Below are 24,158 nucleotides of genomic sequence, written 5' to 3'. Positions count from 1 at the left end.
CGCCGAGCCCGGCTCGTCCCGCCCCCGCCGGCACAGGCGCCGCCATGGCGGCAGAGCGGGACTGCGACCGCGAGCGGGAGCTGCGCTTCTACCGACGGCTGCCCAAAGCGGTGAGCGGCGGGGGGCGGCGGGCCCGGACCCCCGTCTGGCGGCACCGGGCTCGGGCTACAGACAAACAGACTGAGGGACAGACGCTGCTGCTGTCTCGGAGTTCTTCCCAAACGCGCGTTTTCTGAGGGCCTTATCCCGCCGCAAAATGCAGTTGGGTGTTTGCCTGTCCGGCTTGTTTACAGACCTTAGCGACTAATCTAATTGCAATTAAATCAGTTGGGCGCGATCTTAATTTTCTCTTTCTGTCCTGTTTCCCCCCAGTCTGGCCAAGAAGTCTGGCTCAGATATCGCTTTTTCTCCATGTCCCAAGGGTGTGCCTTACTTCTGGCATATCAGTGCAAGCCTTCCGTAAGGGTGCGTGCGGATTTATCGGGGTTCGTGTGCCGCACTCGCCCAACACCGAGGGCACGTACTCCAGCCCAGAGCTCGTACAGGCAGTGCGCGGGGGCACCAGCAAACCCACTTCAGACCACACCATCCTTGCATTCCAGTGCTCCTTTTCACTAAGTTGCTTTTCAGGATGTGTGTTTAATGTCTGACAGAATTCTGTGAGGCAATTGCAAGCCTGTGAAAAATGTAAGATAGTTGTAGCACTCTGCATCTGGCTCAGTCCCCAGAAGCTGTAAGCAGCCGCAGCTCTGGTGCTTAGTTGGAGTTACAATTTCAACATGTTTTCCAATGAAAAGCTTGAAGAGAAGTATCTATTGAATTTTTCTTCTACTGTTGTGAATGGATGTGTACAGGGAGGTGAGAGCTAGGTAACAAAGTAGATGCTTTGTAGATACATTTTGAATGAGTTGTGAAGGCACTAGAGACCTATTCTGTAAGTCGGGAGCCAGGAGACAAGAAGGAGCAAAGGAGAGGTAAGGAATGGAGCTGAGGATCATAGGTTTGGAGCCCAAAGTCAGGATGTCAATAGGAAATCAGGCAGAAAGAGGCCTCAGGCAAAGGAGTGCAGTTACTGAAGTTGCTGTTCATGGCAGAGTCTTGCTGTATTTCTGGTGTGAGTTTAAACTGCAGAATATGAACAAAAGGAAGGGGAGTGGGTAGACACCTGATGCTCTTTTTGAACAGTGGACATGTACATTTAACTTGCAGCTGAGGGGGAGAATTCTTGAATCCTTATTGTACTTTTCTTAATATTGAGGCGGCTGTTGGCTTCCTCCTCACCTGGAATCACACCACCCCAAGAACTGTCTGGAGAGCTCTTTGCTGAGCTAGCTGTGCTCCCACAGAGACCAGTGCCAACAGCAGCCACCAAGTGAGAGGAAAGAAACAGGGCAGTTCTCAGTTGAACCAGTGCTTGCAGAAACCTAAGGAAAGGATTATTAGCCGAAACACAGATAACTGTTATTTTCAGAGTGAAACAGTGATGTAGGATATGAGGACAGTAGTACAAACAAGGTGCAGAAGCCATCCTTTTCACAAGTCCATAGGGTTTCTGTATTTCTGTAGGAGCTCCATGCTCATTTGAATGGCTGTATCAGTTCTGCTACTATGAAGAAACTTATGGCCCAGAAGCCAAACCTTCAGATCCAGAATGGAATGACTATGATTGACAAAGGAAAGAAAAGAACCTTAGATGAGTGAGTATATGCATGTGTGTAATGAACATTTACTGAGGGTTTTTTAATTAAGTTGAAAACAGAAATGTGTGACCTTACACACTAATGGCAGAAAAATGCATTTTTAAATTTTACAGTATAATCTCATAGATTTTTTTTTAGTATTTGTATCTACAGAATAACTTCTTAGGTGCTTGCAAACTAAAAGGAAATCTCTTGTTGATTAATTCCTTCTTTAAAGAATTGAAATTTTTTACTTGCATCAAACACTTTTCAGAGGAAATTGTCTCAAATGGTTTCCTTTTTTCAAAACTTCATGTTTTCATTTTCCTTCAAAAAGCTTTGTGGTAATAACAACTTTTGTTGTGAATGCTTTGTTAGCATCTAAAATCAGAAATTGCCCTTCAGATGGTCTTTGTATTTCAAACTACAAGCTGCTTAGTTGGCTCCAGTGAATAGGTTTCAAAATGTAGAATTTTTTTTTTAATACTCATTCAGTGTCTTTGCAATTAATTTTTTAAATTTTATTTTAGATGTTTTCAGATGTTTCAGATCATCTATCAGGTTACCACTAGGACCGAAGATATTTTACTGGTAAATTAATTAAAGGTTCATTTAAAACAAGCAAGCAATACACACAATCAGTTGGATTAAGAGCACTGGGTTCCAAGTAATAACATCAACAATATATGGTCCCTTTTAATAGAAGGTCAGAATAATTATTGTAAAACACCTGAACTCTCTTCACTATCCCTGAAGGAATGAAAAGTGCCCTCTGTGTGGTAGTATTTCCAGACATGGGGACCACTAAAAACACATTGGGCCTGAAAACATTGCAAGTGTTTCACAACAAAAAATAGCTGGGTCTTTTAGTTGTAAAGAAAAATATAACTAATTACATGTATCACTTTCATGATATTGAATACACTGTTACTTAATCAGATAACTAAAGATGTCATTAAAGAATTTGCTGATGATGGTGTCAAGTATCTAGAATTGAGAAGCACTCCAAGAGAAGAAAATTCCACAGGTACAGTCTGTTCTGGTTTTTAATTTGTGATCTTCCTTCTTGCACTATAAAACTTAGTTAAAGACTATGTTAATAACAAGTAAAGTAAATTTAGTTGGCTCACTAAAAATATACTGTAAATATGAAAGCTAATATTTAACCATGTAAAAGCATGTCACTTTCCTATTAGATTTTTGAGGACAAAAATGTGTTCATCATAAATCTGGTACCCACGAGATTGGGTTATTCACTTGATTATGATGTCTGAGTCTACTAATATTTTTAATAGCTGATATATTTATATTTTACTTTTGTTACTTCATTTTTTTCTTTTAGGTATGGTTTAGTAGAAACACAGAAGTCCTATTGCGATCCTCTGGTTCACACAAAGTCATTTTAATTTTTCCAGATGCTTAGGAGGAGGTTTAGCTCAAATGTATGTTTCATGGTAAAGCTATATTTACAGATAGAATTAGAATTATATGGGTTAGAAGACTATATGGTCTAAAATCAAAGCTGCAACATGAAACTTAGGAGACTTGAGAGCTGGGTCTGCAATATAATAAAAATAATTTAAAATATGTTTGTTCCAAATATGTGCATATGTTTGCAGGTATGACCAAAAGGATGTATGTTGAAACTGTACTTGAAGGTATAAAGCAGTGTCGAGAAGAAGGCTTGGATATAGATGTAAGGTAAATAAAGCATGTGAAATACCTCTGTTTCAAAGTTTTGTGTAGTCTGATGCTTGATTATGTTTGCAGAGAGGTTTACAAGCCATCAGTATAGGAAAGAAAACTGTTTTTAAGCCAGATTACATGGAATGGAAACAGGTAATTCATATAGAAACCTGACTTTTTATGTCTTTTTTACTGCTAAAGAAGGAACCTGCGTAAAACCTCTCAGCTCCAAGACTGTCCATTCTTTGTAACATTTTCAGGAAAAGCAGTGTTTTTCATGGAATTGGCTCCTTTTTCACAGCTTAGATTCATTGCAAAGGTTTTGTTTGATTAGCTGTACAAGCAGCCTGCTGTAAAGAAGAGCTGGTCCTAACCAGCAGAGACGTTTCAGAAGGTGTGAGTTGTTGGTTGGAGGCAGTTTGCTCTCCTGTCTTTTATGGCCTTACTAGATTTATTTGTGAAAGCTGAAGAATTTTCATCCTTCATGTGTGCTATTGCATGTCATGGACCAACTTACTTATCTGTTCGTGTCCCTCTGCACTTTGGTACCTTCATTCCTAGAACAGTTTCCTATATAAATACTCTTTATACTCAGCCATGAAGGATATGAAGTGCCATTTTTGTTGGTATCAGATCTGTTGAGCTCCAGATATTACAGCTTGTTGAGCTCCAGATATTACAGCTTGTATATAGTTTAATACATGCATTTCTGTCCCAGGTTGTTAATAGCAATAAACAGAAGAAGTGGCCCAGCAGTTGCTAAGCAGACTGTTAAACTTGCTGAAGAGTTCCTGCTTTCCAGTGATGGGGTTGTAGTAGGACTTGACCTCAGTGGTGATCCCACTGTAAGTTTTTCGGTTTTTTTGGTCTATTCTTGAAGATAAATCTGTAATGTTGGGTAGCTGCAGGTGGTTCTAACCATAGTTTTTTCTCACATATTTTTGTCCAATGTTTGTGGCTAGCTGGAATGGATTGCTGCCAGGTTAATCCCTGTTGCTGTAAGGGGCAGATACTCTAACAAAGAATCCTTATATTAGTATGTGACTGAGAAAAGAACCATTGAAAAGCAGTGTTTATCTGGGAAGTGTCTGTATCTGAGTTGTCCCAGTCAGATTAACTGGATGGAGGCAAGTTGTCAATAGTTTAAATTTTGTTTAGCTGCACCAAATGCTTATTGTGTATTAAGAAAACAGGAATGTTTGGGGACTGCTGTCAAGCTGTCAAGTGAAATAGCTCTAGGTGGTAGCTGTGTAAAAGGTATCAAAATCAAGACAATTGGCTTATAAGTCTCAGGTATCACCTGAGTTACTGGTGTTTGATCCATTGGTCTAAACCATATTGGCAGAGGGTTGGTTGACTTGCTGCATTCCAAACTGAAGTAATGGGAAAAGTGGAATAATTAAATGTAACTGTATTTGAATGTAGCATTTGGATATTGCTAGACTTCTTAATTATGGTAATGACAGGGATTTTGTCAAATAAGCTGTGGAACAGTGATGTATTCCTATTTTCCAGGCTGGACATGGTCAAGATTTTTTGGAACCACTCTCAGAAGCAAAAAATGCAGGTCTAAAGCTGGCACTGCATCTTTCTGAGGTAAAAGGTCTTTATTTTTATGCTTCTCTGTAATTGTCATTTTGTGAAAATCTCCATGAAACTAAACTGTGCATTTTGAACTTCTCAGGCCAAAGTATTAATGGTTTGGGGCATTTGACAAGAGACAAGAAAACAAGGAGAAATCTTCAACCTTCTGTTCTAAATCTGGACAGCCAGATTATTGCTTTCTGTACTATACCTATTGTGGGTTTGGATGTGAAATTGAAATTAGTAGCATTGTAAGAGCTCCACTGCTTTCTTCCTGGTATTATATCAGGAATCATGTATGGTGAAATCCACACAGTTTCATGAGCAAAGAGCTCTGTTAGCTCTGCTGGTATCAGTAGAAAGAGTTGGACTTCTGCTCAAGTGGTGGCTGGAGTTTGCTCCAGGGAGTCGAATAAATCTGAAGATAGTTATTTTTTCAGGAAATTAAGCAGGACATAGGATATCATCAGCGTATTTGTACTTGTTTCTATTTCACTAACACTTTCCTTCGGATAAACGATGCTGTGAAAGTAGAACTGAAAGTCCATTGTAATTATATAATGTGCTGCTTTGTGCTGCCTTGACAGAATGTAAAATATATCCTCTCTAGGTTCCAAATCAAGAAGAGGAGACCAAGATTCTCCTGGGCCTGCCTCCTGACAGAATCGGACATGGAACATTCCTGAACTCTGCAGCACCAGGCTCAGAAGAGATAGTGTCACTAGTTCAGCAGAATCATATACCTATTGGTAAGGAAAACAATATTTACTGTGACTTGATCTCTGGATATCAGAACAGGATATGTACTGCTGATCTAGTGACACAGTTTGTCTCCAACCAGAGGTGACTTGGACAGACGTGGCAATGAGACTTGCCCATAAAGGTACACGCGTGACATTTTTGGGGTTTTTGACATCTTTGTGGTAGCAGACAACAGTTGATGGTCTCAGGTAGAAGCAAAACCAAATCACAACTTGTCATTACTGTGCAAGACTCTGTGGTGGTTCTGTACCTGGTTTGCAAGCTCCCTGTATTTTATACTCCAAAGAAATTGATTAGCAAACTTTTCTCAAAAGAAATTACCAAAGAAGTGTAGAAAACCAAGGAAACAGCAGTAGTTGATTTTAATCTTTATTCAGAACCTTTCTAAGTTAATTAACATCTCTTGTTCTGATGTATGTCCTCATTTCTTTTTGTGTTTTTCCCTTAGAATTTTGCATGACATCAAACATAAAATCTCAGACAGTGCCTTCCTGTGACAAGCACCATTTTGGATACTGGTACAGCATGGGCCATCCTGCAGTGCTTTGTGTAAGTGTTTTGATTTTTAAGCATGTATTTAGGCAAAGGGCCAAACTTGTGAAGTTGTTGAAGTCTTTCTCTGTTTATGGATCAGAGCTGACTTACAATTTCTGACCTTGTAGCAAATCATTTGCTTTTAGGAAATCATAATGTTCTGCTTGAGAAATGCTCGTAATTCAAATGGGAACTGCTAGTATTTCTCTTGGTTCTATTGTAAAGCAAGGCCTTTTTTCTGAAGGATAAGATGATCAGCTATACAAGCAATGAACTTCATAGCTGTTTGCACACTGACAGGTTTCTTGTAAAACACATAGGTCCAGTGCTTGCATGTGCACCAGTGCTTACCTGGGTGTTCATTGTGTTGGGTGACAGCTACTGCATTCTCTTGATAGCTCATTAAGGTCTTTAAGCATTGAAGGTGCCAAGTACTTGTGCTGCCATTGGCAGGGTTTTACTGTTATCCTGTTGGACAATAATATGGATTATGGAGATTAAACTGAGTGTGTGTGTATACACACACATATATATATATATATAATTTTTTTTTAAGCACTGTGCTTATCTGGGGAAAGAGAAAAGAGGAATAAGGAGACCTGCACATACTGATATACCTTGAATATATGCAGCATTTGATAGCCATCTTTCTAGAAATTTTAGTAGGAAATCCTATTTTCTTAATAAATCGTGCCATCATTTTAAGAAGTTTTCTTATATGTTTGAATAATTTATTCATTTTTAGTGAAAATAGGACAAATAAGGAATGAAATAACTATGCACAGATGAAAGAACAGTGGAATAAAATGTGAGACAGCAAGATAAAACTGGTCTGTATGTATAGAAAAAAACCTTTTTGATATAGAGGAACTAATTTAAATTGTTTTATTTCTTTCCTTTCAATTTAACTCCAGACTGATGATAAAGGCGTCTTTGCAACTGATCTATCGCAAGAATATGAGCTGGTTGCAAAAACATTTAATCTGACTCGATCACAGATGTGGGATCTTTCCTGTGAATCAATCAACTATATTTTTGCTTCAAGTGCAGTAAAATCAAAGCTAAGGGAACAATGGTGTAAGCTGAAGCCAGCTCTGTTTGATTAATCAAACTGTTGTCCTAAACAGCTCGGGTGTATTAGTTGAGTTAATAAGCTTTTTTTACTGAAGTCCCCAGCTTTATTCAGACCTCAGGGTTTTAAACCCAGCTATAAACTGCCTGTGCAAAATGAAGACAACTGGAATGCATCCCGTTTTACTGGGGACAGAAGTAAATGTTCTTTTGTAGTTGGGAAGGGCTCTCAACCAGTGACTAAAATGCCAAATGTGTCGTCACCTTGTTTCTCTTGAGCTGATATGGCATTTAAAAAAATACTTAGTTGAAATACAACCTCATAATATAAACATTTGCAATCTGGAACAAAATGAAGGCAGAGTTATTGGTGTTTAAAATATCTCTGTTGGCAGCATTCTGCCAAGCAGTTTGAATGTGTGGTGTGTGTTTTTAGGTATGTATTGTTTTCAGGTTTTGAGCAGTTGATTGAATGTGAAGACAGAAACAAACTCGGGGAGAACGAAATATTTGTCCCAAGGAATTAGGTATTGTATGTGGTTTTATTGCTGTACATGTATGACTGAAGGTGCTGTGGATTGACTAGCATGTGGGGTTTCTGCTGGTGCCCTGGGCACTGGTGGTGTGTAGGGAGGTAAGAATCTTTTATGCCTTCAGTAACTGACCTGCTTGGCAAAGTGGTCTCATTCTTAAAATGCATTTTAGAATTGCTGTTTGTTGTGTTAAAAAAGCAATAAAAATAGCCTCAAGCTCCATGTTTTTGAAACCACCACTTGGAGGTGTGCATGTGTTTGTTTGAACTCTACAGAGGAGAAGCAAGATTCTGTGGGGTGAGTCCCTGGAGCAGCCATGCTGCCTGCCAGCCTCTCCCCTGCTGCTCTGGCAGCCCCTGGCTCTCCCTGCCCTGAGCAGCCACAGGGTTCACTCTGCCCTCTCCAAACACCTGCCTGTGTGTTCTGGTAGTGAGAGCTTGCAAAGTCTGTGAATGTGCACGTGCTGCAGTTTGTGTAATGGGAGTCGGGAGGTCGCCTGGAGGATTCCATTTGTGTGCAGTAAAAGAACCAGGAATGTATGTGGGTGGCTGAAGACAGCACACAGAATTGGGATTTCTGTATATAGGAGTCTGACTATGTGTTACTGCAGTTATCTACACAGCAGAAATGTTACACTTAGGAAGTTGGACAGGATGTGGACTTTCGGAATGAAGAATCACCATCTGATGAGACCTTTGTCATGCACAGTTCCCAAGCTGACCATTGCAACATGAAACCCTCTTACTGTCCCTGGGCTAGTTTTCCAGAATTTAACTTCTGTAAGTAAAACTGCAGTTTCCTTTTTTGACTTCATGTAGCATTATAGTTAATTTTAATTTAGGCACTTCTTGTTGAGCCTGCTTGTTAAATTCTGAGTTAGCAGTGACATAACCACTGTTTAGTTTTTAATATTGTATAAAAATGACTCTGGCACACAGAGTGAAGCATCACCACAGAATTAACCATCATTAATGGGGCAGTGGACATTTTTTCCCTGAATGCAATGGAAATTTTGAGTAACCGCTGCTAGAATTTCATGTGGTATAAGATGAGGTTTTAGTTATCTATTCATGTGCAGCTCAACTTATTTTTGAAGTAAACAAAATCGATCTAGAGTTAATATTTTTATTTCCATGTGATTATATGGGGGAACACTTACAGAGTCCAGTCCTCAGAGTCTTTACTCATGTCACATGAAAATACATACTGGTCCTCTCAAACAATACTGCTTTGGTGATGTATGTGAAAGCAACTGCTCACTGTGGCATTGGTTTCTCAGTTCCTTCTGAGGCAAACACAGAAGTCTTCAAAATCTCAGCTCCTTATGATGAGACTGGGAAGAGACATAGCTTTTCATAATACAACCACTAAACTGTAGGTACACACTGCTCCTCAGAGTCCTAGCTTGGCAAATAACGTACTTATATCAATGATTTATATGCCTGCTTGAATATTTAGGTGTTTCAAAATAATACATTAAAAAGAATGGATGCAGGTAAGGGCCCTGCATTAGCTAAGTGGTTCAGCTGATTAAAAGGCTGGCACGTCCCTCCTGTGAGGCCTAGGGAGCAGGCACTGGTTAGATTGGAGTGGAGACGGCTCTGGGGAGGATCTCATCAAGGTTTTTAAATATCTGATGAGAAGAAGTAAAGAAGATGGAGCCAGGCACTTCTCAGTGATACCCAGTAACAGGAAAAGGGGCACAAACTGGTACTCTGTGGGTGGTTGAACATGGGAACACATCACCCAGACAGGCTGGGAAGCCTGTCCTTGCAGATACTCAAACCTATCAGTGACTTGTAGCTTCAGCAAAGGAGATGGACTGGGCAATCTCCAGAGATGCCTTCCAGCCTCGTCTGTTCTGTGGAGAAAATATACAAATATACAAATGATAAAGTCTCTATATAAATACAAAAGCTTTTAAAATTAAATACTGACTTAACTGAGTCACTCAAGTGACAGTTTTTCACCAGGCTTGGTCACCAGCAGTTGGCTGATTTGTGAAACTGATTTTAAAGAACAGTCTATTCACCCTTCATAGCCTTCCTTCTTTCACAGTCATTGTGGAATCCTTTGGTGCCATCAGGACCTTTAGGCAGCCGCAGTACCCCTACAGGGAGACCGTCTGCATTTTGTATTTTCCGAACCAACATGGGACTGCTGACAGGACTCTTCTCTTGTGTCAGAGTTTGGGCTTTTCTTCTCTGTACCCAGGGGCTCCCAGAAGGCGTGATGCTGCTGTCTGAGGAATAATCTGTGTATTTCCTTGGAATTTCAGGGCTAGTGCTTGAGTTAAGCTTGCTGTCTTCAGCCAATGGTGATTTTTTGGTTACTTTTCTTAGTGAAGATGGACTGTTCCAAGGACTTGATCTGGGTGACATATTAGGACTCAAATGGTTGTTTGGGTGGATGATGGGGCTCAAATTACTCTTAGTATTTGTTGCAGTACATTTACGTCCTGACAGCGGTGATGTAGGATTGCTCTCTGGGTCAGAAGAGCTGTTTGCTGAAGATTCATCACCAACAAACTGAAGTTCCTCAACTCTCTTGTTAAGGGATCGAGTCTTCTTAAGGCTCTTGCTGGTATCTTCATCACGATTCTTGTCTTTGGGAACCTTTTTCTTTGGTGGTTTCATGCCTATTAAGACAACTTTCATGCCGGTCTCTTTGTTTTCAGCACACATGGAATCATGAGCGCGTACGGCAGCTTCTACTTCTTCAAATTCTATAATTGCACATTCCTGGGTTCCCAGCTGGGTGTACCGATTGCTGACCCTCCTGATATCAGGTGGGAGATCCCTGCCAGGCTTGAGAATACGAACTGATGAAATTACACCAAAAGTTACAAAGGCTTTGAGGAGATGCTCCATTATCCTTTCTTGTGTGCATCCATTTTCTTCTTTGTTAAGGGTCTGCAGCTCAGAAATCATGTGGATGTCATATACCAGTAGCATCCTGGTAGGGACATTTTCACTTGGAAACACTGGAACTGGAGTATTTCTTCGAACCTTTTTGTTATCATCATTGAGCTCCAGAGTGTTGGAGTACTTCAGTGCATAGGCTGTGGTTCTCCAGTCACGGGTAAGGTGTTTCACCTTCGGGACAGACATGGGTTAAGCACCATAACTGAGCAAGCCCAATCAAACTAATTACAGAATTCTAAGGCAGATGCGGGCTTCAGTCTACAAACAGAATCTGGGATTTAAGTTTCAAGTAGCAGACTTAGTGAGAAAGTAAACAGTTTTCCTGCTATAATGGGCATCAGTGAGCTCCTGCAAAGCTCATGTTCTGTTGAATCTAATGAAAACAGGAGCTGGCACTAAAGCTCAAACTGGAAATCGTTACTACATCTGAAAGCCTGCTCAAGTAGTGCTTGGTCATTCCACATCTAGTCCTGAACCATGATCAAAATGCATGTTCTAAGGAGGTTATTTTGTTAAACTTTCCAAACAAGAAGTTTTGTCAAGTTTAGAACTTCCTTGTATTGAACTGATCTTTCCTCCCTCAAAAATTTCAGTCTAAAAAACACCCCAAACTTTTCAATTTTCATTAAATGTTTATAAAGAGTTTATCTGTTACTGGTATAATCTGTTTGAAGTGGTCTGAAGAAATTGAGAGAAATTGAGTGGTCTGAAGAAATTGAAGCCATAACTTCTACACTGAATAACTCTGAAAAATGGTGAGATTTAGAATCTTGACAAAGTGTTTCTAATGTAATTCTAGAAATCAGTTACATACAGATTTACATAGGTCTTTCTAATGTAAGGGACAAAAAAGAAAAGAGAATAAAATTCACCTTAAATTTAAGGGACTTCAGTTACCAGGTACTTTATACTACTCTTCATTTTTGGTTCTCTGTACAATTGCAAAGGTCAGGTTCACTGTCCCTTCTCAGAGACAGGAACATAATTTTACCAGGATTACCCAGCTATTCATGAGTAGTTACCATGGAAATTAATTTTATCTAATGTCCTCCTGTCTCCAAGAATGGTAATTCAAAAGCATGCATGCTTTTAAGCCAATGATTTCCCTAGCCCATCATCAATGAGTTCAGCAGTTAAAGTTCCGGATGAGTACAAACCTTACCATCATAGCAAAACCAGGCAGGTAAAGAGAAAGACTGTACACTTGCCTGTATAAAAAGTTACTTTCATCTCTTCTACTGTTTTTAGATTCATCAGGCTTGCATGAGACGCTTCAAGTCTTAAAAAGTTAGCTTACCTTCTTAAAAGAAGTGAGGAGTTTAACACTGACATAGCCCATCTTATTTCTTCTCACGTGCTTCAGAAGGAAGGCATCTTTCTCAAGGTTCTCATCTGAGAAGTAATATTCAATCTGTGCTATTAACTTCTGGATCAGGTCCTTTTCTGGTGGTTTCCAGTTCTGGTCAGAGTCGTCATCATTTTCCCCACCACTGGAAAACAGTTAAATCATTTTATCAACAGATCTCTCTCTTCTATTAGTGGATTCAAATAGCCTTTCAAAATGAAAGGGTGTAACCATAATACTGGTTCCAAGTGACTTTAGATGTGGGTGCTGGACAGGTATCACCCACCCTGCTGAGGCAGCAGGCTAGCTCAGAGGATGAAGCTTTCCAGTCAGCATAAGGAGTCAAGTTCCTGAGCTCATTCCAAAAGCTGATCTCAGTGTAGGACAATGAGACATCTGCACTAATGGCTTGAAAATGCTCTGCCAGCTCAAATTCTCCACCAAAACATGAAATGAAGGTGCACTGGCACTTGGTACTATACAAAATTCCTCCAGTGACAATGTTTTATTTTTCAGTATAAAGCTATTAGACATAGGCTTGACCTTTATGTGCTTCATGACTAGTGTCACATACCAGAGAATGAATATTCCAACTTGATGCAGTCATGATTTCTTAAGCCTCTTCACTGCGTGAATGCAGGAGCTGGTATCCAGGGACTAAGAAGGACTGACAGGACTGTTGCACTTTTTACAGGTCACTTCCAGAGTGACAGAGTAACATAATTTGCAGTTAACCACAGAGGCTAAACCTGCCAACTCATGTACCTCAGGAACAGGCCTATATGCACACATGCAGGTTCCTATGAAATCATTCTCATTTATTCTCTTCCCCTCCCATCATATTGTCGGGGTACCTGAGCAAAATGGAGCACTGTTGAGCATCCTATTTCCCAAAAAATACTGCAGCCATGGATTTGAGATAAACGTTTTATCATATGCAGTTACAGCAACATGTTTGTTGCTGAAATAGAAATTTCCATTTACAGGTGACTATAATGGACAGGTCTATCTTAAGTCAGAGTCATTTTTTCAAGCTGTTAGTGGTCTAGTTTTGTTGTGAGATCATCATGAAAGTTTGTGTTAAAAAAGTAAAATCATCCACTAAGTCCCTTAGACCTTGTAAATTGTGTATTAGTTTGGTCTCCCAGGTACCTCAACAATGAAAAGGAGCCATGCATTTCCCTAAAATTGTCTTAAGTGGCTTTTGCAGAACTTTGAAATCCTTAGGAAAGGGAGCAGGCATCACACTGGAGTCCTGTGAGGCTGATCTGGCAGGGAGGATACAGGCTGCTGAACCCCTGCCCTGGAGAGTTGTGTTCAGGGGGGATCGAGGCAGTGACCGCAGTGCTGCGGCCGTGCTGCCGTCTGGAGAGAGCACTTAGGTCAGTGGGCTCAGCACAGGGACTGTGCCTGCAGCTGGGACAAGTTACAGCAGTTCTCTGGGACCTGGTCTTTTGAAGCTTACAGTGCATTTACTTATTATGGTTCTTCTGATGATACGGCAGCACATCAGATATATGTGGATACTCACACAATCCTAGAAGTCTCCCTGTTAAAACTCTCCCTAGCATTTAATAGGGTACAATTCAAAGCAATGACAAGAATGAGAGAGCAAGACAAAGAATTTATGTTATTTGGCAAAGCCAGAAGTGGAGGATAATAGATGAAGTTATGATTAGGATGGTAAAAAATATCTAATGCCCAGCTATGGGTGCTGGTTTCAGAAGGAAGAAAAAACCAATGGTGTTTATTTTTCATTCATGATGTTATCTTACCCCACTACTTCATTTACTACCAATTCAGAATTAATCTGGGCACAAGAAACTTGGAACATTTCAGCCTTTTTACATATCCACATTCTGCTAGAAAAAGCTTGCCTTCAATTCAGGATGGGGCTTGCAGTTGTTTTAGAGGATTTATTAGCACAGGTATTTGCAGGTGTTCACATGGAGACAAAAAGGGGAGTCATTCTTTGGAAAACAACAAAAATGAATTGCATATTTGCAGAGATCAGCACCATCCCTACCTACAGCGTTAACACACTGAATCAGGGCAAAACAGGCCTCATTTCACTTCTCAAATATTGGTCACAGTTTGACCTATACACTATTTCTATGTTTGGCAGACAAGTCAGCTTTTACAAAGTCTCATGGGCTTTTACAACAGCCCTCGCTGAATGCTGTATGGAAATAGCACCTACAGTAAATGCAGAAATGTGTAACTAGCTGCATATTAATTCATTCTAATGATCAACTGGTAGTACCTCTAGGGCATGAACTGTGTTAAAAAAGTAGTTGATAAATAATTTCAGTTAACACTGACAAATAACCAAATCCTAGTAGTTATTCACAACTTTATTTTTTTATTCAGAGCTTTGTGATGATATGCTTGTAAAACAGAATGAAAAACAGTCTTTTAACATGGTGACTCATCTGGCCATTAGTCACACAAGAAACTAAACATTTCTACAGAGAGAGCAGATTTTGAATTTTAAATATCAAGACTCACTATATATTAAATTGTTTGGATAGCATTTAACCTTCTGAAATTTTTTAGCTGAGTCTCCAAATGAATAAAGTATTGTATTAATAAGTACTATGTGAATTCTAATTTATAAGTTCCAAGAGTGCAATCATTCAAGGGCAGTCCAAGTTTGTCAACAAAAACATAAATACAGTACTGGTTGCCTACTGATGGCAAATTGTCTGCAAGCTTCAGCTGGAGAGTGAGATGGCTTATTCTCAGCAGTTTTAGATCATCCCTAATAATTTTCCAAATTTTTGTAAATAATTTCCTGTCAGATGCTGCGTTCCCAAAAAGCAAATCCTTAGGTAAGGTTATATGTAAATGGCAGAAGTATGTGTAAACACCATTCACCTACTTTTGCTGCGGAGCCTTTAGAGTTCTCTCCGGTGAAACCTCTGGCCTTTCCTGGATCAGGAGGAGGCCATTTATAAAAAGGCAACTTCCACAAGAACTGAATATACATCAACACTGTCAGCAAACATTTTTGAAGACAGCACCTACTACAGAGGATTAAATAAGTGACATTGAAGAGTAGCTATTGTCTTTCAAAGCTTGAAAAAATAACCACTCTTTTTTTCTAGTCTAGGCCAGGGCTAGAAGCTCTTCACAAGTAATACTATAATAGATAACAAATGTAAATAATACCCTGAATTTAAAAAATCAGTAATTGGAATGCAATACTGTAGACTGCTGCTCATATTTATAAAACTACAACAGTCACATATGATTGTGGAATAACTAAGCTGACTCAGTTTAAACACCTTAACTGCTCCTAGCTATGCTCAACTGTTTCTGTAGTCCATAGCTGACAATTTTGGTAGCTAGATAAAATTTCCCACTCCCCTACTACCCCTCTGTAATTTAAAATGATACATTGCAGTTCATTCTGAGTCAGTGTTAGGTATGAAGTTAGAGAATCAATTAGAAACAGTAAATGTTCAAACAGAATACTGGACTTCTTGCTACAGTACCTAAATCTTTATGTGACAATTTATGACTCCATTTGCAGCTTCAGTACAAACCACAGGATGAACTACAACTAGTAGAGCTTTGTCTCTCTGCAGTTTTCTGGCACAAAAATCCTTTTTGTTCCTTTTACAAGTAAGAGATTCTGATAGGCATCAAAACTGTTTCAGGCCACCAAGCCAACATTCCTACAATATATTGCTGAATGCAGACAACACTATTTGTGTTATCGAACAGTAAAATGTAGAGTATAAAGTGGTAATTTCTTTTGCATTTCAGCTGGTCTTGATTTCATGTCTAGTCAGCTTGTTTCCAAGCTTATAGAACGAGTCTGTTTGTCCGTGTCTCAGATAATTAAAGTGGATATCCACGGGTCTACGCACAAAAAACCAAACGGACAAAAAGAGGAAAAAACCCAAACCACCAAACCTGAACACAAAACTCCAAAACACAGCTACAACTCACCCCCAAACTCCTTCTGTAAAAGTCAGTGAATTGGAAATGTCGGGGGAATCACAGCCCGGCGCTTCTCTCTGTGGGGAACTCTGGCCCTGGCCCCCGGCAGTCCCGTCGGGGGCGGGTGGGGCGCAGCCCGGACGGAGCCATCGGTGCGGCGGGCAGCTCCCTCCCGGCCGCCGGGTGTCCCCGCTGGAGGGTTTCCAGCGTCTCCCACCCGCCCCCGGCGTTGCATCAGCCGGGCCCGCTGCGTTCCGGAGGTGTCCGCGGCGGCCCCGCTGCTCGCTCCGCACAGCCCCGCCCGCACAGGGTCCCCGCGGCCGGGCCCCCTCCCCGGGGGGCTCACCTGGAGCGCCCGCACCGCCCCGAGTCCTCCTCGCTGCAGCTGGGGCACGGCGCTCCGCCACCCTCCTCCTCCTCCTCGTCCTCCTCGTCCTCCTCGGCGGCCGCCTGGACAGCCACTCGGATCTGCACGGGGCCGCTCCCAGCCGGCAGGTCCGGCCCGGGGGCCGCGGCCCCGGACTCGGCCGGCTGCGGCTGGGCCATGGCTCTCCCCGGTCGGGCTCAGCCCGCCGCAACACCAGCGATGCCCCGGGTTGCGACAGCCGCCCGGCCGCCTCCCCTCCTGTCCCCCCCTGTCCCCTCCCGCTGGGGCGGCGCTCCCAGCTCCACTCCCCCGGCGCGCCCGCACGGCAACGGGAGGGTCTGACCCTCCTCCAGCCATGCCGCCCCCGGGCCAGCTGGGCTGCTGAAGAGTCCTTCTCCTTGACGGCTGAATAGGGACTGCTTTTGTTTCATCAGAAAACAACGGGCTCCTCACCGGAAAGCAGCGTCTCAGCTTCTCCTGGTACAGCCTTGGGGCTGCGCCGCTGTTCCCTGACCAGTGCGTTGCGTCTTATGAAAGTCAGGAAGGTTTCGCTGGGATAAGTGTGGTTTAAATGCCGAGGATGAGATTTGGAAATAAGACACACGAGTGAACAAGGACACGGTTGAATACATGTTGGTTTTGTAGAGGAATCTCCTCTATAGTTCTGCATAACTACACAGAATCTTACACAGAATAAAGACATTTCCCTTTAAGAACTAATTAAAATAGAGGCTTTTTTCCTGGAACACTTAGGCAGTGATTATTTTGAATTTAAGATTATTGCACTATATTTCAGTGGACTGTTTCAGCTACTAAAGTGAAATTTACATTCATGTGCTAATTATTACAATCAACAGCTTTTCAATCTACCGTGTAAATACACATTCTTCACTCAAGGAAGATCTTTTTTTTCAATACTGGCCTTGCCCAATCTGCTAAATGATCTTTAAGTCACAACTTCATTTGTGGCATCCTTGTTTTTGTCTGTATTGCTTCAATATTTTGTTCTTTAACATTTGGGAGGTTAAAAAGTGAGACTGCACTCAGGGCCAGTTATTCTCATCACTGTGGCAAACAGTCCTCATGAGTCAGGTTTGCTGGCATGGACGCATTCTGAGACTGCCCTGCCTCAGGCTTTGGCTGATTTTTAAACGTGCCTTAAGCAATAAAATATTTTGTTTATGAAATATGCTTACAAGCATCACTATCCAAATCTCTAGTTCTCTGCTAATGAAACATTTGGTAACATGTCTTGGGTGGGGCATCACTTTGCTATTTATTTCAGTGGACACAGAAATACAAACACAAATTACGCATTCTAGGAGAGAATACGGACAGGGACTGTGGGTCTGATTTTGTATGAGTTCATGGAAGTTGTTTGCCTCCCTGGGCAGGAACAAGGACAGGAGTATGAACAAAGAACTATTTTGTGCTACAGCTAACCCAAATGATGTTTGAGAGAGACATTTCAGTTTATCTGATGTATCCTTCTGTCAAGGTTAAGGGAACTTGATTTTATAGAAATGGACACTAGATCCATTTATTTTTTTTACCAGTGAAAACTTTTCACAGCACAGAACTGGCCTTTGGCCAGATGAAGACTGATGTCATTTCAAACACTGTGATGATTAGAGCTGCATTGAAATTACCAGACTAATGTTTTTTGGATTTGTTTGGTTTGTTTTATTTTCCTTTTAATATAATAATGCTCAATAACGCTTAACTTCCAGCAGAGATAAAGCAGTATTCGTAACCATAGCAGAACTTAAAACTAAATGAATTAATGTAGACAAGTCCCTTAGAGAGAAACCCATGGCTCATTGGTACCCAGTAAGCATCATAAACCTGTGAACCTCAGCTGCACAACCAAAATCGGCACAGATTTCTTATGGTGCATTTATTGTTGGTACAGCATTGTCTACATACCATAAAAAGAACCCCAAAAAACAACAAACCAAACAACCAGAAAACCACGTATTTTGCATTGCTCACAAATTATGCTGTCATTACATTATTCTTCTTTCAGCATTTCAGCAGATGGAAAATAAAATGACAGTACAAAAAGCTAAATCTGGAATATTTATTTGTTTGTGTTGCCGGGCATTGGAATAGATTGCCCAGGGAAGTGTTTAAGAGGCATCTGGATCTGTGCTGGGTCATGTGGCTTGTGTTTTAAGGGTTACAGTGGCAGTGCTGGGTTGACATTCGGATTTGATGATCTTAAAGATCTCTTCCAGCCTTGATGATTCCATGATTCTGACTGGGGAAGACACCATGAGGCAATTCACAGCCCTTCCATACACTGACAGCCACATTTTGTTCTCTAACTAGTAATTTCTTGATGTGTGCATTTAAAAGCATCCACTATGCATCAGTGGAGCTCATGGGCTCCAGGAGCTGCTGGGGGATCATCACCAGGAGCTGGCAAAGGTTGAGGTGCTGCCCTCAGCGGTTGTCATATTTTGTGACCAGTCTGTGCCCACAGAAGGCAACTTCCCGAAGCACGTCAGGAACTGTCCAGCTTCTTGCCCTGACACGGTTTTTCACACACAGCCACCAGCATGTAGAATTCAGAAAAATACAATCGTAATAGTGTCTTTTTACCACGAGGCGGCGGGGTGGGGATGACACCGGGCACAGCGGGACAACCATCCATCCATCCATCCATCCATCCATCCATCCATCCATCCATCCATCCATCCATCCATCCCTCCCTCCCTCCCTCCCTCCATCCATCCATCCATCCATCCATCCATCCATCCATCCATCCATCCATCCATCCATCCATCCATCCCTCCATCCCTCCATCCATCCCTCCATCCATCCATCCATCCATCCATCCATCCATCCATCCATCCATCCATCCATCCATCCATCCATCCATCCATCCATCCATCCCTCCCTCCCTCCATCCATCCATCCCTCCATCCATCCCTCCATCCATCCATCCATCCATCCATCCATCCATCCATCCATCCATCCATCCATCCATCCATCCATCCCTCCATCCATCCCTCCCTCCCTCCCTCCCTCCATCCATCCATCCATCCATCCATCCATCCATCCATCCATCCATCCATCCATCCATCCATCCATCCATCCATCCATCCATCCATCCATCCGCCCCCTCACGGTTTCCCGTCCCCTCACGGTTTCCCGCCCCCTCACGGTTTCCCGCCCCCTCACGGTTTCCCGCCCCTCGGCACCGCCCCAGCCGGCGGGCGGGGCGGAAGCCGCGGTCGCCGCGGTAACAGCGGAGCCATTTCCGAAAGGGCGGTGGCGGCGCGGGCCCGGGGGGTTGTTTGGGGCCGCGGGGCTCTGAGGGGCCGCGGGACGGAGCGGAGCGGAGGAGCTGAGGGGTTGCGCGGAGCCGTGCGCAGCCGAGGGGCAGCGGGCCATGGTGCCCAGCAAGGGCCGCACCGGCCGGGGCCCGCGGGCCGCGCCCGCAGCGGTAGGTGCTGCCGGGGCCGGGGATGCCGGGCGGGTGGCAGCTCCCCCGACATCATTTGTGCTGTGCTGGGCGGTGCATGGATGAGCCGTTTGGCTCAGTGTTCCTGTGAGACGTTTCTGTTTTTTCACATAAATCCAGCTAAAAGACCAGCATGTTTTGCCTTTTGAAAATGCAAGGCATATTTAAATGTAAACACTTGTTTTCTTCATAATGAGAGCTGTATCCCCATGGAAGTCATGCTTTCAGAGTATTTTTAAAACTAAAACCAGTGTGATTTTTTTAAACTAAAATTGAATGTTACTTAGAGCTGTCATGTATTCTTCATAATATTTTGAAAAATAGTTCCTTTCTTGGCAGATTTTGCTGTTGAAAATAGCTTTATTGTTTAAAAAGCAATTGTATTGATACACAATATCAATATTTCAATCAACTATTGTACTGATATTTTTGAGAAGTGTAGCATTTAATTTCATTTTCTTCCAATTTTCTTTCATTTTAACTTGCAGGTTAATAATTGTGGTCTCCAGCTGGTCATCCAGACCTCATCAATACCAGAAAAAACCAAACCAGTAATTATAATCTTTTCTGGGATAGTTATGTTAATTAATGTAGTGGTATGACAAGGCAAATTGATATGCTTTCAAATAGGAATTACGTTTTCAGTACTCATCTGTTGAATTACCTAATGTATCTGATACTATTTTGTTAATTTATTTCATCCTATTCAAGACATATAAAATAAAACCAGGGGGTTTTGTACTATAGCCTGCCATAAGCTTAACATCTCTCTCTCTCTCTGTATATATATGATTTCTTGTTCTTCCATCTGTGCCTCTTTTTCTCCTGTAACTGCAGTATTCCTCACAGGGTGGGGTTTGTTTTTTGTTTATTTAGTCACCTGCATATGGCTGGTAACTTCCATATTTTCACTTTGGTTTTCAACAGTGAAGCTTTTAGTTGTAGTATCTTAAAGGAATGAATATACCTTTTACTGGAGAAATTATTTCTTCTCTTTTTTCCAAAGCATTTGTAGAAATTCCTGAGAACTGCTGTTATTACTAAGGTTGTGTTTGTCTGTGTAAAGACATTATTTGCCTTTGAAAACTTTAACATTTGTCTATAATATTGTGTTACAGTTTGAATTCAGAATAAATAAAGAACAGTCATCTTTCCACAATAGACTTCTGCAGCATGATCTGGAAAAAAACTACTCAGGAAGACAAGGTAACATTTGATAGGGTTGGGTTTGTTTGTCTTTTGTATCTCTTTTATTATTTCAAAAGTAAGGAAAGATTGTATCATAATTAGAAAATATAAGAGTGACATTGTTTCCTACTTGGCTACAGTAATTCAAGTAATTACTGTTGCATCATGTCCTGAACCTGCTATCCTTCTACTGCTTGGTTTTTTTCATCCGTATTTTTCCCCCTCATGGAAGAGCATTTTGTTCTTCTGCCTACAGAGCCACAAACTGTCAAGTGCCCTACTGTATATTCCTTCAATATCCACACAGTTCTCTAATGTAACATTTTATTGGATGTTTAATGTTTTAATATATTTAGATAAAATTCATTTCTAATTTAGAACTGTGATATTAAGAGATAGTTTTTTCTATTGGGCTTGTGTGCTCTTGGCTTTGCAAAGAAAGATATTGGTGATATCACTGCTGATTGTGGTGAGGACTGGAAGAGACTTGAAACAACATTTCTTTCCATGTTGCTGCTGCTTGCCTGTGATTGGTGTGAGTAGAAGATCAGTTTAGTTTTCATGGCAACTCTTTATCCATTCTGGTAAAAGATGGAGGCCAGCAGCCATTCAAAATGGGTTGATTTTTATGGATATTTTACCACTGATGGAGTAAGGGTAAGTCTGCAGTTTGATTTTGTTCCCTGTGCAGGAGACCAAAGAGTATTAAGTCCTTTGGTGCATAATAAGCAGCTCTATCTCCCAGTACCATCCAGTCTGACAGAACTTTCTGGTTTGGAGTTGAAGCAGAGTACAGGTTCTTTATCAGGACTTGATGAAACTTCTATTCACACACCTACCAAATCCAGACCCCAACAAAGCAGCCACATTTTTAGTTCTCATGCTTCAGGTAACAGTGGAAACTTCTCATTAGTCTCTCTCTCTTTTACTGGGTGCTTTATCAAAGGTGTTTTCTAGTGTTTCCTTTGGGTGTTAAGAGAGGTCAGTAGACCATTGTCAGGAAACCACTAGAAATTTTTTTCAAAAATATAACACAGGCATTTAATCAGAGGCTTCTTATAAATCTTTCTTTAATGAAAGAGCAGCAATAGGGATCATTTACATATGTCTTTAGGAGGATGACAGTAGGAAAAAAAGTCACTTTACTGCCATCCTGTCATGTTTCAGACTGATTTTTTGGTTTTTGGTCTTATGTTTATTGGCTTTAAAAGTGAGACACAACTAAAGCAAGACTTTTGCTACAATGTTGATTAATTTTAGTATTTTTTGTCTTTTTTTTTAACAGATTTGATTTTGAAGGACACATAGAAAGTGTTATTAGAATAACTAGTGATAAAACATTCAAGAGTAGCACTGAAAAGATTCTAAATTGACTGACAAATTGTTTTACTTAAATACATACTTAAGGGTATATTTCAGACAATAATGAACTCACTCGCTATAGTAGTAAAACAGTTGTCTTGTTTATTAAAGAATTGATCCTTTTACTGGTAACATATTTCATTTATTTGAAGGAACAGGAAAAAAAAAGGGCAAGCACATAGAAGTCAAGCTTATATTTTGTGGTAGTGCATTGTGCATGCACAATGACCTTTTTTGACCAGTATTTTTCAGTGGATCATATTCCAAATAAGCCAAAGCTCACAGAACATATTTGTTGATTAATTTTGCATGTATTTTTAGACATCTTCCATTTCTTCCTCTTATATTAATGAAATGTATAAGGATGAGTAGCTTTATAAATATGTTTTAAAGGGCTGCCTGTTTCTTGATAATGGAGTGAACTATAATACCAATGATCACTGGGTATTGCATGCACTTACCTTTGAAAGACTTTGCATTTGTTTGTGGCTCAGTGGGACTGTTTCAATACTTTGGTGTTTTAGTTTCTAGTTCTATCTGTTTGATCTGCGTCTTTAAATTCATCTTAAGTTGGGTAATATCGTCTTTAAATTCAGATGCTGAAATTGTGAAACAATTTTACAATCTTATATTAAAACATCATTGAGTTGATGCCTTAGGTTTTAACTTTTATATTTTTCAAATTCTGTACTGCTTAGTGTGTTACTCTGAAGTTTCTGGTAGCCTGTTAATTTCTGCTCTCTTGTGCTAGGTAGACATAACAAAGCCTCTCTGGGCCTGCTCTGCAAGGACATCTAGACTGTCCTAGGCCCAAAAAGAATAAACCAAAGAGCCTCTAAGGGGGGTAAGCTGAGGGAAATTACATCATTAAACTGAAGCTTTAATTGGAGAATTAACTCTGATATGCAAGTAAACCAAACCTATAAAAGTGTGAAGAACTCGGGACCTGTCGTCCGTCTTGGGGTCCATCTTCGCAGTAGCCTCTGGCTTCCCAGGGAGTACCTTTGAAGGCCTTTCAAATAAACACCTGCTTTTATTCCCTTACTCCTGTCTAGTCTCCGTTTCTAGGAGGCCTCTTAAGGCATCAGGGTAATTCTAATCAAAATAAAGAAATTTACAAAATATCTGCTTATAACAAATTGTTGAAAAAAATTTCAAAGTAAAGAAATGGATGTACTTTGGAAAGAGGATGTAGAGGGATATAGTTGTAGACAAATAATATCAGGAAAGAAAATTGATAAATCATAGTACTGAATGGAGGCAAAAAGCACTTTCATACTTTACTTTTTATTAGAACGAAAATTTTGCTTTTATCACCTGTAGTTCATTAAATGCATCTACAGAGCAGTAGTTCATATATTCTCTGTATGATTTTCCAATAGATAACACGAATTTTGGGAGCAGTTCATCAATAACATTTCCTGTACTGCAACGTACTGCTGAAGAAAAAATACTGAACTCTGATAGACTTACCCTGGAAAGGTGAGAGGGTGAAGGAGAGCCTGAGACCCCTGGTCTAAAGTGACCAGTGCCCCACTAATGGCTGCAGTCAGTGGTGGGCTTGGGTTGTTGGGTTTTGTCTGTGTGTGTGTGTGTTTTTGAGAGAAGAACTGTGTCCCATGGAGAAATTCTGTGTGAGTGTCCTTGTGATGAATATATCCATACAGCAGCCATCTAAGGCAGGCAGATTGCTGATCTGAGCAGGC

General features: G+C 41.0%; 3 protein-coding genes across 6 annotated transcripts in view; 2 read left to right on the top strand and 1 right to left on the bottom strand.

Annotated features, from left to right (window-relative positions):
* Window positions 1-30: 30 nt before the first annotated feature.
* Window positions 31-8,085, top strand: MAPDA (N6-Methyl-AMP deaminase). Its single transcript, XM_069025304.1, has 10 exons — window positions 31-110; window positions 1,567-1,697; window positions 2,210-2,270; window positions 2,619-2,706; window positions 3,299-3,380; window positions 4,084-4,210; window positions 4,881-4,961; window positions 5,560-5,698; window positions 6,160-6,260; window positions 7,160-8,085. Exons 1-10 carry the CDS (start codon window positions 45-47, stop codon window positions 7,349-7,351), a joined length of 1,068 nt encoding a protein of 355 aa, XP_068881405.1. The 5' UTR covers window positions 31-44; the 3' UTR covers window positions 7,352-8,085.
* Window positions 8,086-8,960: 875 nt separating this feature from the next.
* LARP6 (La ribonucleoprotein 6, translational regulator) lies at window positions 8,961-18,427 on the bottom strand. Its single transcript, XM_069025302.1, has 4 exons — window positions 16,413-18,427; window positions 12,071-12,263; window positions 9,882-10,944; window positions 8,961-9,710 (listed from the first exon to the last, which is right to left on the bottom strand). Exons 1-4 carry the CDS (start codon window positions 16,610-16,612, stop codon window positions 9,655-9,657), a joined length of 1,512 nt encoding a protein of 503 aa, XP_068881403.1. The 5' UTR covers window positions 16,613-18,427; the 3' UTR covers window positions 8,961-9,654.
* A 1,332-nt stretch (window positions 18,428-19,759) lies between these two features.
* LRRC49 (leucine rich repeat containing 49) overlaps window positions 19,760-24,158 on the top strand; it is a 41,607-nt gene continuing 37,208 nt past the window's right edge. For 3 of the 4 annotated variants that reach the window (XM_069025605.1, XM_069025603.1, XM_069025602.1), the window contains exons 1-5: window positions 19,760-19,884; window positions 20,391-20,453; window positions 21,021-21,108; window positions 21,782-21,979; window positions 23,835-23,934. In XM_069025605.1, coding sequence (XP_068881706.1) covers window positions 19,831-19,884; window positions 20,391-20,453; window positions 21,021-21,108; window positions 21,782-21,979; window positions 23,835-23,934 — 503 coding nt within the window. In that variant the 5' untranslated portion in view covers window positions 19,760-19,830. The remainder of the gene's footprint in view (window positions 19,885-20,390; window positions 20,454-21,020; window positions 21,109-21,781; window positions 21,980-23,834; window positions 23,935-24,158) is intronic. The other variant, XM_069025604.1, reaches the window with a different exon arrangement.

The sequence above is a fragment of the Aphelocoma coerulescens genome, chromosome 10, assembly GCF_041296385.1.
Source record: "Aphelocoma coerulescens isolate FSJ_1873_10779 chromosome 10, UR_Acoe_1.0, whole genome shotgun sequence".
In the NCBI taxonomy this organism is placed as follows: domain Eukaryota; kingdom Metazoa; phylum Chordata; class Aves; order Passeriformes; family Corvidae; genus Aphelocoma; species Aphelocoma coerulescens.
This window is presented reverse-complemented; position numbering and strand designations above follow the sequence as displayed.